Source organism: Syngnathus leptorhynchus, chromosome 18 (assembly GCF_054491065.1).
Source record: "Syngnathus leptorhynchus isolate UIUO chromosome 18, UIUO_Slep, whole genome shotgun sequence".
Classification (NCBI taxonomy): domain Eukaryota; kingdom Metazoa; phylum Chordata; class Actinopteri; order Syngnathiformes; family Syngnathidae; genus Syngnathus; species Syngnathus leptorhynchus.
This window is the reverse complement of record NC_141212.1, coordinates 4,612,332-4,627,789: the sequence shown is the minus strand read 5'-3', so window position 1 is coordinate 4,627,789 and position 15,458 is coordinate 4,612,332. Positions and strand designations below refer to the sequence as shown.

Below are 15,458 nucleotides of genomic sequence, written 5' to 3'. Positions count from 1 at the left end.
TAACAGTGCTCGGATTTGTCGACTCACCGTTACCATGCGCTTTCCTTTTGAAAAGCCCCGAGGCCTTGCAACTTGGTCAATACAACATACCTCAAAACGACTGCGGTATCAAAAAGTATTCATTGTGGTTATTTGCTAATACAAAGTCAGCCATAGGTCTGGACTTGTGTTGAACCCGCCAGATCTGGTATTATAGGAACAATTCGGAGATGCCATTCCAAAGATGCAGTTATTCTAGTAGATTTTACACTTTCTTACACAATAGATGGCTTATTCATGCAGACAGTCTCTCTCTCTCTGTCACGCTCTCTCAGTTTCTCTCGGCATCATTTCAGTATCCTAAATTTTGCCATTTACTGCAACTGTTACTGATTGAAGTGTACATAAAAAGTGGAAATCCTCCACATTAGTCTTTTTCACTGAAGCAGTTTACTCTGTTGTTCACTACATTCAGGCCTCCAGCAGTGTGCGGCTGAGGTCTTTGAGTGCAAACTTATGTTTCCTCTCGCTTACATGATTACATCCACATTCCCACACACATTTAAGCCGACCTCTGGCTTTCCTGCAGAGACATTGTGCTGACAAATCATTTACAACTTTATTCTTGGATAAATTATTTTGCCGTTGGATTCATGTTGTGAAGCGGTTTTATTTGTTCATTAAATATGTAGCGTCAATCTTGTGACCTTTCGTTTCGACGTTTCCAATTAAATATTTCACCTGTAGAAGGATTTCTCAACTTTCCCATTTTTTTTTTTTTACAATGAGAGAATATTTGGAAAATAATCAATAACATAAATCTCTTTGTACATTAAATATATTGTCCTTATATTAGTTGAAAAGGATTTACAATTGTGTTTTGTTTTTATGAGTTTCACACTCTAATTAGTTCTGAGTGCCGTTAGTTCTTCAGTGTCTCTTCCGTTTCCAGTTTGTTGTTTGTTCTTTTTATTCGGACATTATTATGATCCTTTTCCTGATACGAACCTATCAGTGCACAAGCTTTTGTCCTTTGTTTACGAAATACACAAAGCTCTTCAGTTTCCTGCCTTTCGCAGTTTAGTTTGTGTTTCAGTCCATTGCCTGCCTCTAAATAAAAGCATCACCCATGTTTCAAAAATAAAAAAAAATAGATGAGGAGTGTAGGGATGATTTCTTGGTCAATGCCAATTAACAATTCTTCACACGTATTTTAAAACACATTGTTATTTTAAATGTATTGTCCAAATGAAAAATTTGAAAATTGTTTCGAACCAAATGAGGGTCTTCCTGTTCTCCTTGAGAGGAGTTTAAGTGTTTTGCTAAACACCATTAGTTTCCCAGTTTGAACACAAAGAAACAAAACCAGCTGACTTCAAGATTTGGTCTGAAGAAAAAACTCCAAAACAAAACAAAATTGGCACACAGTCCAAAGCTTTGTGTTGGCAGAGTTTGAATAATGAGGAGCTATTCACCAACGTTAAATGCTGTGGATTGTACACCCCAACTTTCCGCTGGTTTTTTTTTTTTTTCCCCCCACAACAGAGAAACCTTTCAAGAGGTATTTAACTTGCAAGTCGGGCCATTAGATTCTTCTTCCGTACTGATCAAGGCAAAAAGACTTCTTCCAAAGTCCTCTCAAAGCGAGCAAAACAATACCATCCATCAGGTCAAACAGAACAGACCAGTAATTGTGATAATAAAATCTTAACTGGATTTGGTACAAAAACTATCTGTACTAAATCCAGTTTGCTTGCTCCAAGAGAACCTTATCCATGTTTATATCTCCAGTAGACTTGATTATTGTAAAAGTCTTCTGACTGGACATTTTTAGAAGAGCCCTGACATAGCTGAACCTCACGTTTTGACCACAACAAAGACTCAAGTCAATTAGAGGAGCCCAGAGTTTAAAACAAACATGGTTTTGTTGTCATACTGGATGCAAATAGAATAAACTGCCTACACAACTGAACTTAGAAGGAAAAGTTTTGAGTTTTTGGATAGGGCTTGAGGAGCGTCGCTGGAAACACACCGTTAATGAGTGAAGGTATTTAGAAAGATATTGTCATCAGAGTGCAAAGGGATATCATGACCATGTCACAGTGACACATACACATGACCCTGGATAAACCCTCAAGTCATTCGACATTCTGGGAAGCAATTTTCCACAAGGAGATAAATACGTCATTCTGATAAATAAGCACGTACGCAAATCGGTGAAAGTTTGGATGTTGCCCAAATAGCACATTATTCTTTCTTACTCTCTCTGGAGCACAAAACAAGCAATTAGTCAGAGATTTTGAAAAAGCTAATGTAAAACAAAGAGTGAAATGATTTTTAATTAATTTCCTATTATATACAACCACCCCATCAACCTGATTCAATAACCATACTTGTCATTGATTGGCTGAGACCTCTGGTAGTCAAGGAGTGTTGGATCTCGCTAATATTCCTAGTAATCTGAAAGAAAAAAAATCCCAAAAAGGATGCAGGATGTGACATCTATTCCTATTAATGCCAAATGAGTTAGATGCAATGCACACACAATGTCAACATAGGAAGTATTCCCAGAGAAGCCTGACAGGAAATAGACATATGACCATTAACCCATACATGCTGTGTGTTTACACAAGTGCTGACAGCTCCGTCCTCCTCCACTCAAATCGAGTGGAACTTTATAATTAAAGCCGCAAAGTGACATTAATACGTGTTTGGAAGTGCTTAATGTTGGTGCAAAATTCCCAAAAATTAGTTTTGGATTATATAAGCCTTTTCGATGTCACATGTGTTGTCACCAAATTTGGTGACAACATATTTTTAAAGATCCACCCATCGAATTATCATAATTTGAACTGTGGCTGTTAATTTCTAACAAAACATAAAAGATGATGCAATGTTAATGTGATTTTTTTGGAGGCAATGTTGTTGGTTGTCTTGATTCCAAAAATGATTTCATGAGACTACAAAAAACGCTAAAGTAATTGTTTAATCTTTGGGGATTTTTTTTTTCTAAATGTCATTCATCACTTCCAAGAATATTAGCTGACAACAAACCAGTCCGTGTGGTCATCGACAATCTTCAGTCCAAACAGGTTGTCTGCAGAGAATAATAATTTAATGTGTCTTGACTGTTTCCATTTAAAATTGGATTTAAGCCTTTTAAACAAACAACCTGTCATTAGAAAAGATCTTGGAAAATTTAAATCAAGTTAAGGTTTTAAAGTAGAGTGTCAAACTAAGATCAAGGCTTCGAAGTACGGTTTCAAACTAGGGTTAAGGTTTTGAACTGGGGTTTAAAACTTGGTAAGTAGGGTTTCAAACAAGGGTCAGGGTCTCAAAGTGGAGTTTTAAATTGGGGTTATGGTTTTAAGATAGGGTTCAAACTAGGGTTAGGGTTTCAAAGTAGGAAGTAGTAACTGTACCTTAGGAAACTGTTCACAGTTCAATCAAAATCTGACCGCATGCATTGAACTTTCAAAGAAAACAATGTTCGTGGCATTGAAATAAACGGATTGTTAAAACCATGACATTCATTTGACAAATAATTTCCTGGAATCTAACAACTGAGGGTGCACGCCTTGGGTGTGTTTAGAGAATGATGCTGGTGGAGACTCCTCAAGTGTTTTTTTAGGGCAGGTGACTGTAGAGCATGAGAGTGGAGCAAAAAAAATAAATAATTTATCAGTGTTAGATTATTGTTTCATGGGTTTGAAGTGAACAACTCCTATTATTGTTGCTACGGGAGGTTAAAGAGGATTGGGTCCCATTGAAGCCTGTTTTTTGAGATGATAGCAATCATACGGTGTTTTAGCTTCCTGGAAACCTGAGTGTAACATAATAAGATATATTCTAGCATGAAGGAGACCACCAAGCCAGATGACCCGTTTTAACTAGTTAACAACTAATGTTTGCTAAGAAATAGCCGTGCGCGTGTGTTAACATTGGTTAAATTGCCTGTATTACGCTTTGCCTTGCCTATGAGAAAAATAAATGCCATCATGGGTAGCTTAATCGGTGTAATTGCCATCTCGACTACCTTTACGCACACAAATAAACATGTGTACAATCTGTTGTTGCATGGTTGTGTGCGGATAGGCATCATTAACTAGGAACAGAAAGCAGAACAACCACATGTTGTTTCCAAGCAGAAATTTAGCATTTAAGATATTGTCAAGAAATCCATAAAAACAGACAAGTCCAAATTTGCTCATGTAGGAAGTCATGCAGACTGTAAACACAATAGAAATACCGTGTGTGGATTTTTGACAGAAGATGACGTAAAACAACATTCTTGAGGTCAGAATGTCAAAATGAAATAACTTTCACTCAACATAGGAGGTGATCTCTGACATCACCATTCAAACAATTACAATGTCCTGTCTCAATGGACAACTTAATGTTCAACCACACCTTGACTCATGTCACCTTAATGACTCACATGATGATTGGCCCTTTTCATGACCTCAGTCACTCTTAAAGTATTAAAACCACCCAAATGGCATTAAACATCAGTCAGAGGCTCTAAAAAAGCTTTTGGGATGTCTTCAAGTAAAGCCCAGTTTCCCTTAAATACATGTAAATATGTGTATGTATACATAGCGGCACTAAATGTCTTTGTCTAAATGTTATTGATCCTTTTTGAAATTTTGGCACTTGTATTCTCGCTGTGACAAGAACATTTCCCCGCTGTGGGATGAATAAAGTTCTATCGTCATCATCATCATACATAAAATCTAATGAAATCCAATACAATAATTAATCCCAGCCCCAAAAAAATCCACCTATATAGTAATATTCAGTCAATCAAACTACTAAAAAGAAAATAGTGAGGAAAATGCTTACCAATATTAAAATTCCTCAATAGCAACGTGAGACAAATACGTGCAATGTTGTTTAGTTGTGTGGAACAAACAGCCTTTATGGTTGACCAACATCAGAGGAGTCATGGCCTTCCTGGCTTCTCTCCAGACAGTAACAGAGAACCTCTGCTCTGACCTCCTGCGTGACATCCCAGAAGGACATCCTGAAGACGAACAATGGCAGAGAACAAAACTAGTCGCCGGTTCCCAAGCCCCCACTCCCACTGGCATGAAGATATTCTGGTAACTCTAGACTGACCTCCTCTGATGCTGTTTTGCCAAAAATCCTATTTAGGTAGTTTTATTTTTGTGTGCTAAAAAATACCATCTATGCATTTGTTCACTTCTTGATTTTCTTTCAAGGAATGAATTCCTCTACTTTCCAATTCTTCCCCGAACATTAAAGTCCTCTTTGAACTGTTCCCTCTTTTGCAGTTCAACACCTGTTGCTGCTCTCTCCCTCACAGAGATCTGGATTTGATATACTCCCCGTCCTATTTATTTGACTTAACACATCTGCTAAACAGCAATGTTCACGAAAGATCACACATTGTTAGTGCAGCTCTTTATCTATACCTCCCAACAGCGTTCAGAGGGGCCTCTAATATGACAATAATAACAGTAAGGTGACTCCCTTCACTTTGACTTCGAAAAACAGCACAGTTAACGTTAAGATTGGGCCCCCATGCTGCTGCGCCTACTGAGACAGCAGGTGTTGAGATTCTCATTCAAAACTAAAAAGATGTGGGAACAGACAACCAATGCAAAAAAGTAAAAAAAAAAATGGTGATTCATTATAAATACTACCAAAATAACCAATTTTGCTTACATTTTAGCACATCGGTGTCAAACCCAAGGCCCGGGGGCCAGATACGGCCCGCCACATCATTTTATGTGGCTCGAGAAGACAAATTTTACATGGACTGTGTCATAACTAAAATTACAAATTGTCTTCACTTTTTAAAAATAGAGCTATCGCTACCAATTTTTACCACCATTCATCTTTTTAAGCTATAGTTTTCAATATATCTGATATCAAAACTAGTTATAGAAGATGTTGACAGTCATAATGGCCCTCCGAGGTAAACTAAGATTTCAATGCGACCCGCGACTAAAATGAGTTTAACACCCTTGAGTGGGATCACAATATAAAAAATGATTTAACTACTTTAAAACAAAGTGGCGACAAACCCATTTTCCTCGTGTCATCTGCATTGTGGCAAACAATACTGGGAAGCAAATAGAGTACATGAGTCGAGAGGCGGCAGGAAGGATAGAAGTTAATTTGCTTCCTCACTAGTCATGGGCTCCATGCTCATATGGAGCGAGGGTGGCTGGCACTAACACACACGCTTCCTCATGTTTTCTCATCCGTAGGGTGGGAACGTACATGATGTCTACAAAAACAGACAACCACACCACAAGCGTGTGCTATTTAACGACTTCGAAAAATGGCAATTCCCACCAATATGAAGCCTGCTAACGTTTCATTGGTTGTGTGTGTGTGGTTGTGCGGTATTACTTAAATATTCCCTCACTATCTTTGTTTGACTTAGTTCCAAGATTCCGGCCTCTCACACAATGACCACTGGGCCAACAGTTGCCAACAGACAAACCAATTTGATGACTTTTTTCCACAACGTGATCCCGTTTTCCATTTTGTGACATTGTTAACTTTGCGCTGATTATCAGTCACAAACTTTTTGTAATTATCAGTCACTAATGTTTTAAATTTAATAGGTTTGGCTTGAGGGGGGAAAAATACCGAGCCAATACTTTATAGAACCTCATTTCATTGCAATTACAAGAGTTCATGAAGTAATGGGCATTCTCATGCTCACGGGTTCATGAGGTTCATGGAGATTCTGTTTGACCTAGAAAACTGATCAACATTTGTGTTCTTTTTATGACATGGTTTGAAGCGAATGCTAGGCGTGTAGTCATTCCCAAATTTAAAGAGTTGGACGGGGCGGCATATAAAAATCTGAAAATCATCTAAATTCCACCACAACCTGGGATCAGTAATTCCCAAATACGTACTTTACGTGCAGAAACATCATTGTTGTCTACTTAAATAAAATGATCACAACTTTTTATGGACCCAACTAACAGTTTAACCCCTTTTGAAATGTATATTTGATTTCTCATGTTCTGTTATCAATAATTATTACCTAGTTTGTATGACTATTGGTTACTCATTTTAATAACTGCCTGTCACGCCTTTTGGTGTTGCAGGAGGATTTTGACTGAGAGCAGAAGAATGTGCTGATCGACCAAGGCTACAGGGATTCATCATAATAACAGTCACATTCCTCTTGGCTACTGACCAGTAAGGAATGGAATGCAATTAGCACCTATTAGAGAGAGCTGCCTAGAGGAGGCCTGTCAGGCTCACTGGCATGACCCTAACTCAATGCTCAGAACTTATCAGGACACTCAAACATACCCACATCTTTGCTTACTCCTCCTATTTGGCATCAACAATGTAACAATTGTCAGTTAATGACTCAGCTTCTAGTCAAGATTGACTAATTTCATAAATGGTTATGTATCGGGACATATTAGTCGCATTGCTGATGCAATCCACTCTTTACAAGTCTATTTTCACTTATTGTATACACATAAACGGACACACACACACACACAATACACATCGGCATATCTGAAGGCAGAATGAGTAGTAAATGTGACACAGTGCACAGAGTTGTTAAAGAAATTAGTTAATCTTCAGGCAGGGGTCACTCAGTCACCTGTAAAGACATTAAATGATGCTCAAAACAAAGAGGCCGCTGATAAGGATTAGCTCGTGTCAGACTGGCAAGTAACGGAAAACTGATGCTGTGTGTCTATGTATGTCTAGCTTGTTACTGTAACACAAAAAGTTTCAGATTAGCCTAGCTAGTAGAATACAGGAACGGGAAATAAGTTTGACCTCGTTTTGGGAATTTTGAAAGGAGCTATTCCGGCAATCCCTTTGAGACGAACATTGTGATATTTAAATAAATACCTCGTGTCATTCATCTTCTTATACTTATCCGAGGTTAGGTCACATGGGGGAAGCGGCCTAAGCAATACTTCCCTCTCCCTAGCTACTTGGTCAAGCTTTTCCAGGGGGATCACGTCGTTTAAAAAGTTATTCTTAAAATTATTTCGTTTTTATCTTATTGTGCCTTACCAAAGTCTTTATACTACTACTATATGTAAACATCGACTTAGTCAACATATTACTAGTCCAGTTTGTGCTCAGTTGAGTTAGATTGTTCTCGAACTGCTCAAAATAACATTAACAGTAATTTAACTTACTTCACATTTGAGTTGGAGCAGGTTTAGAGTCATAGGCTTGATTAATTATTGTGTAAATTGAAAAAAATAAAGTGACTCTCAAACACTGGCACTGAGTGAGTGATATGAACCTAGTTTATAGCAACACTACATGATTTTTTTTATTTTTACAATTTGCTCAGAAGGATGAGGGAGGGGGGAAGATCCAGCCATTATGTCCGGCAAATGTAAAAGGAAGTTTGTGCTTTGTCTTCATTGGATTGGCAATGTAATGTTTACCATTAGCCTTGTGGACCTCCGTGACCAAACACCAAATAGCCCAGCTGATGTTATGCAACCGTCGGCAACAAAAGCACCATGGAACTTTTATTTTGGATGTGCCTGGGAAAACGTGAAAAGAACACAGAGAAGCTTTGCGTCCATGCAGCCTCTTTAGGCCCCTTACTGACAGAGACCAAGCCAAAGTTGGAATGAAAAGCTCAAATTGCCTCTTGTTCAGAACAGCCGAGAGCCTTCAAACCCTTTTAAATCTCAAAATCTTTCTGTTCACTTTTATGAAAAGGTAACACTGTGGACTTATTTGATTTAGGATATAAAAAAAAATATATTAAAAAAATCGCTATATGTTTATTCTTTGGGGAAAAGTGCATTTGAACAATAATTTGATATAAACAGTGGTTAGCATTCACTGCTAGCAAGGCTTTCTCTGCTGGGCTTAAATCGACCTAGTTGACAAACTGCAGGAAGACTAATCATGCTGAAAAAAATAGTTCCATAACCTTATTTGATCACATTAGAGAATGAAACTTTTCAGAAATCAATGGAAAAACATTATTAGTGATCCTTTACAGTTGTTATCATTATTATTGTATTATCATTGTGTGTCAGCGACAGTTTCCATTGATTACACATCACTGACTTCCATATTGTGGTTTATATCCTCGTAGTATTTGGTCAGGCCAAGCAATTTCTCCATTCTCTTCTCCACCCGTGCTTAATTTGGCTTTAAATGTGGGCAGCAGGATGTTAAATGCCGCAGTAGACCATCAGTGACAGAAGTGTTTCAACATTCCTCTGACTCAATACCACAACTTGCAGTCAACTGACACGGAAAACTATTTTGATTCATCCAAGAAAACCAAAAATAATATTGTGAAACCTTTAACCATAATTGCTTGTTTGTATTTCCTCTCCAAATGCCACTACATAATTCAGTTTCGAATCATGCCAGAAAATCTGCTATAGTGCTAATAGCTACTTTTTTCAAAACGCGTTGCACCGCAGCAGTTTGCAATTATGTTAATAAACTTAACGCTCACACGTTTGAATGCATCTAAAAGTGAAATTTCAATAAAAGAAACTTTTTAAGACCCACTTTTTGCAGCCTCTGGTCTTCGTGACAGATAACAGTTGGCTACAATCACCACCCAGGTGGTTTTAGAAAATTCCATTCGGCCACAGGATATAATCAATGGTGTCTAGACTTCAGATTCATTCTTTTAAAGCTGATGTCAGCATCTTAAGAACATGGCACATTAGCGACCAATGGACCTCCAAGGCTTCTGTTAGCATAAACCTCCATTCATCCTTTCTCTCAGTATCAAATGCTTACAATACTTTTTATTATTATCCGAACAAATAGTTTTTACATATGATTGTCCTACCATGCATGTTTTTGGGATGTGCAAGGAAACCGGAGTACCTAAAGAAAACCCACACAGGCACGGGGGGAACATGCAAACTCCGCACAGGGGTGGTACCGAACCAGTGCATCACCGTGCCGCCCCATAATTCATAATTTGAGAAGTAATAGTTATCTAATAATATGCAAAAGTGTCAAACTGCATGTCATGTCTATATACTTTCACTTGTCATGTCCAATGTGTTTATGGGTCTTCACTTTGAGACAGGGAGCAAGTGATGTCCAAATCCGCTACACATCAACCCCCTCTGGGTACAGTAGGGGAAAGACAAAAAAAAAAAAAAGCACTGTACCGTATGTCCGTTGGAAAAAAAACGTGTTTGTGTGCGTTCATCTTCAGCTCTTCCTGTCAATTCCCATGGTGAGAAGTTGCTGTTGTCCCCTAGTGTGACAGAGCGCACAAGAGAGAGGGATTTAAGAAAAATTTGAACTTTCATCAGCAAAAGAACTGAAATTATCAATCTATTTCCTGTCACTATTCTGTGTGTGTTTGACTGTGCTTTATTCGTCATTTTTATGTACATACGCTCATGACAGAGCGCTAGATTTAAGCCTTTGATTGACTGCAGCCGAGACCTGCGCATATGGGGTGGTTAAAGCAAATGCTTGTGGTTAATAAACACTGTAGCAGGCAGTTAAATGGATCATAAACAAATGTCAAATGTTGCAAAGCCAGTAACTGAAGACAAACTGTGTGTTATTAACCCAAATATGTAGCTAAATCCAAACATGTTATGATCTGTCACTAACCTAAAATAACGTAGTGGTAAAGTCAAACATGATAGCTAAACACTTCTCGGACACAATATAAAGCAATATAATCAAAAAAACATAAGTACAGCAGTAGAATGACAATTTGGTAGCAAAAAGTCAGTCTAAATTTAAACCTGCTCGGACCGTGTGTAAATTGTGGCGCGGCTGATCCAACACGATTTTGGTAATGATGATAGACTTAACGGAGACTTAAATTGTTGTACAATGTAATGCAACATTTGAATCAATTGTAATTATGATTCTTGAGATGTTGCCAAGTGGCCTCATTAGATCAAGATCATTTAGGTATTTTGCTCTGTTTTGAATAATACACCATGTTGGTGAAAACAACTAAGCTCGGAATAAAAGTGATGAGAGACATGAGCATGTGGAAAGCCTGAGTCTTTTGAGTCTTCTCACGCAACTACTGCTGACCATCTGGACTTTCATTACAAAGAATAATATGAATTTTTTCCATGCTCCTTTGTTTTACAGGTATGTGACATATGTTGGTTAACCACACAGAATACAAAATAATTTCAATTGACCAATTGAAACCAATGCTGGTCACTTTGGACCATCAAAAAGTGATGTGATAAATGATTTCACCGGAGTTTGATCTGAACATCTGCACATTTTTTTCCATCAGCGTCAGGCAAACATTTACATATTTGACGGTTTGAATCATAACAACAGAAAGATACCGAGTAGTTGTCATCAAAGAACTTTGCTTTACCACGCGAATGTTTCGATGTTCGGTTTTCATGTTTTTAGTCAAGCCAAGATTCCAAACTACATTTTGACAATATCAGTAGAAAACTGGTCCGAGTCTTGGTTTCCGTTCTCCGGATCAAAATGCAAATATACATCATGACGGGAAATATTTCTGGATTTGCCACTTGACAAGCTAATGTTTGATATTATGCAACATGACCATATCTGTATTCACAGCCATAAAGTTGCAGTAGGAAAAAGCTTCTATAGTTTGTTACTGAGATCCTTTGTGAACACTGACAAGCTGAGGACATTTATTGAATGTGATGTTAAGAAGAAAATAAAAGACACACACACACCAACACATGGACACACTCAATTTCTCACCAAGGAAAAACAGTGCTTTGCTGTTTTAATGGCGTGGACCACTGAGCCCCTCTTTGCTCTCGGTTCTCGCATCAAAAGCTGGCAGCGGTTCAGATCTTCTCTTTTCGTGCCAACTGCTGCCACACTCTCTTTTCAATATTCAGAAGCCACTAATGGGTATCTTCTGGCAAAGCACGTTTTCCCTTGATGCTTATTTCATGTATAATAATAATATGTATGATAATAATAATGTGTAAAAATGCCAATACAACAGTCAACTGTGTGACCCTTAACTAAACACAGTCTTTTTAAAGAAGCCATGTGACCTTGTCACATGAAAAACAGGCCAATTGCATTGGCGGCAGCTTGTTTCCAATTTCCACTTTAATTGGACCACTGCAGTATGAAATAAAAAAAGACATGAGAAGACTTAATCCACGGGGGTCAAACTCAAGGCTTAGGGGCCAGATACGGCCCGACACATTTTATGCGGCCCGCAAAAACAAATTGTGGATCGACTTGATGTGTCAAACCTGAAATATGTGAGTAATATAATAACATCTAAAACTTAAGTATCTAAAATGCTTCTCTCTTAGTAGGACAAACAAAATGAAGTGAGGCAATTATTTATTACAAAGCCATTGATCAAGCCTAGTTCTTGATGACATCTGCTATCCAGAAGTACTCTGATTTTATTTATTTTTTTTCACCAAATGTTTGAACACATTTGCATCTGGCCCGGATGGTGTGAATTGTCCTTCAACTTAATCTGTAGTCCTTTTCAAACAATGAATTGGACAAGAGTTACTTTACTGAGCTTTCTTTCCAAAAACTGGAGGACTGCATCATTAAACTGCTGGGTGTAATAAATTCAGAGATTAATTACAAAGCCGATTGGTCTGAGATTACCTGTTTCTTTTTTATTGGATCATTCACTGCAGTGCACACGCTCACATTTCCTGAAAATCAGAAACAGGTTGGGTTTTTTTTTTCCTCTCTTTGGACTAAAAACAAGGCAAAACAAACGTGGGCAAATGAGAGTCCGCCATCAGGACGCATAACTAGTGGTTTTATTGAAGGGCATTCAATTTTTTTTTTTTTAACTCAAGAACCAAATTATAAATATATGTTTCCTGAAGTACTAATAAAATAAATCTGGTGTTATTTTCCATATCTGTCGAAACTCATCACGGCACCATCTTGACCACATTTGTGGCAAATCTCATTGGGGAAATATTTACAACAACACATCAAAACTATCCTGTGAGTTTATAACGATTGCTATTTCCTGGGAACATGCAGACAAGTGTAAAACACACCTGCATATTGAAGGGATCAGTGTATTTCCTGAAACATTGACTGTCACATTACACCAGCGACTTAATGTAAGTCTCATGACAATTTATGCAAAGGGAAAAAAAAAATCTCTCGAGGAAATAAATCCTTGGGAATTAAGACATCCTGTGAATTTTCACCATGCATGATGTGAGAAAAAGGCACGGGGGGGGCACTTGTGGTGTGAAAGAGCATAATTACTATTTACATCTGGGAATTAGGGTCGGATAGGACCTAGTACAGCCTGGTATTGAACTTTGTACCAGCCAACACAGCAACCCATGGACAACCCAATTTCTCCCCCTGGGATTCTATCCATCACTGCTGGCACTCATGTGCCCTGCTTGACCTGACTGAACACAATGAAATCAAAGCAGCCTTTTGATTTGGTTGACATTTTTAACCTTAATGCTCCCATGGGAATACAAGCCATTTAAATGAAGTAGGTAAATCGGAGGATTTAGTCACAGTCTAATTATCAAGAGAAATGTCAGGTGAAGAGCACCATTTGAAAGACGATGCTAAATATTTTCTTTTTTTATTTATTTTTTTTTAAAAGTCTATCAAACAGAATTGAACCAATAAGGTCAAAAATAAATCTCTTGTCTTATCCTACTTGAACCAAATGATGACAAATGTTTATTTTTTTCTTGGATAATATTTTCAACTGCAAATTCCTCTTTTAATTGATAAATAATTTCAATAATTTACCAAATCTTTTGGTGGGGAACTCTCCTTGTAATGCATATTTGTGATTTTTTTTTTTTATTGTTGATAGATGACAAAGAGAGCGAGCGATCAGAATTTCGTTCAATGTTCTCTCTCTTTGCCGACGCACACATGCTCAGCGTCCAATGACATCACCAGCCTTCCTAAGGATTTAATTAAGATTATGTAATGTCAGGACGTCACCTCAAAAGTGTACAAGTCAAGTGTGTGTATGTGCGAGCGAGAGCAAGAGAGAGAACGAAAATTGTGACTATAAGTGCCAATGAATACCCCTTTGTCCAAATGATGTTGTGTCCCATGGGTGCCAAGTGTCTGTGAAGAGGGCCTCCCAACCTCATTTGTAGCCTCACTAGCTTTCTGCTGTGGAGGTCCACACACGCACGTCTACACACTCACAAGGACAAAAGAAATTGCGCAATTTTTCCAAATTGTAACTAAACTAAGAAGAAACGTTCATTTTATGCATCTAAAACTAAGTACGGCATTTGAGTTTAGGAACACCCACAGGATCAAGCAATATCCTGCCAAGAATGGCCAGGGTGCCAGTGTTCAAAGTATCAGCCAGGAGGTGGCACCCAAACAAATAATGACAAAGACTGCATTTCTTCAGCAGCAAAAGATCCAGCTTAGCAACAGCTTTGTCTGGCTAAACTCAAACAGCTCAAACACACACACAAGAACAAATATGCACCAATACGCGTCATCGGGATTCGAGACATTTACGTATCGAGTGCGAAGTAACATAAAAATTGAGTGAATGAGTACTTTTATTTGACTAAATCAAAGGAATAGGTATTGAATTGATTAAAATAAAATGCAAATAGAGTTGTGAGCAGCTAAAAAGGACCCTCGCAATCCCCCAGCCATGTTGGGGCACATACAACAACAAACCTCTAAAATATAATCGATTTTGCAACTCACACTAATTTTACAAACAGTAACATGGTAATGGAAAAAGGTATCAAGGGTAAAAGTGGAAAGAGTAAATTAGTATCAAACTGTATCTTCCGATACTTCCTTACGATTTTAAACGGCCTTAATGTCTCTCAGAGCCAAATACTGAATTTCTACATTTTGGTTTCTTGCTGCTTGTATGTGTCCTCTCAAGGGGGTAGAAGACTTTTAAGTTAAATCTACAGGGGGGTTGTTGGTTTTATTGAAGTTGTCTGGGGCCTTTGTTGTGTGACGGCCTCAGGAAATGAAAGTGCTGTTATAAAGGCAATATTTCTGAGGGCCACAACTGAGCCTAAACACTTTGTTTGGAATCTGAGGGGAGTATTGCTCCCAGCATAGAAACGACTCGAAAACCATGCAAGGAATCAAATTGAAATAAAGAATGTTAAACTGAGTTATTGGATTTTTATCCTGCAAATTCTAAGCGTCTATTTGTTGTTTTTTAAGCTTAAAGAACCGAAGCCTGAAGTAGTTTTCTCAGGTACTTGCTTAAAAGTATGTTTAGATTAGATTTTGGGAGGAAAAAAAATGCTTTGGTTAAATGGGACCATCATTTTTTTTTTTTTTGGCTTGCTCGCTTTTTAAACTTTATATTCACTACCCTTTAAATATTTATTAGTCATGGTTTCATGGACTCAAATGAACACAAATACCAATAATGTCCAACACACTCATAATACAAGCAGGAATAAATCTTAAAAAAAAAAAAAAGAATTAAAATAAAATAAATTTAAAAGGTAAAATTGTATTTGCTTTAAGTTGTGTCTTGTCATTTCAGAGATACT

At 37.8% G+C, this 15,458-nt stretch overlaps 1 protein-coding gene across 6 annotated transcripts in view; it reads right to left on the bottom strand.

The window, feature by feature from the left end:
- mcm9 (minichromosome maintenance 9 homologous recombination repair factor) overlaps positions 1-15,458 on the bottom strand; it is a 34,478-nt gene that overhangs the window by 6,453 nt on the left and 12,567 nt on the right. For 5 of the 6 annotated variants that reach the window (XR_015068860.1, XM_085937270.1, XM_085937271.1 and 2 more), the window contains one exon: positions 10,116-10,204. The exons of the other annotated variant lie outside the window; for it this stretch is intronic. Coding sequence is in view for 4 of the 5 variants with exons in the window: in XM_085937270.1 (XP_085793396.1) it covers positions 10,116-10,204 (89 nt within the window). In the remaining variant the exon portion in view is untranslated. The remainder of the gene's footprint in view (positions 1-10,115; positions 10,205-15,458) is intronic. 6 annotated transcript variants of the gene reach the window in all.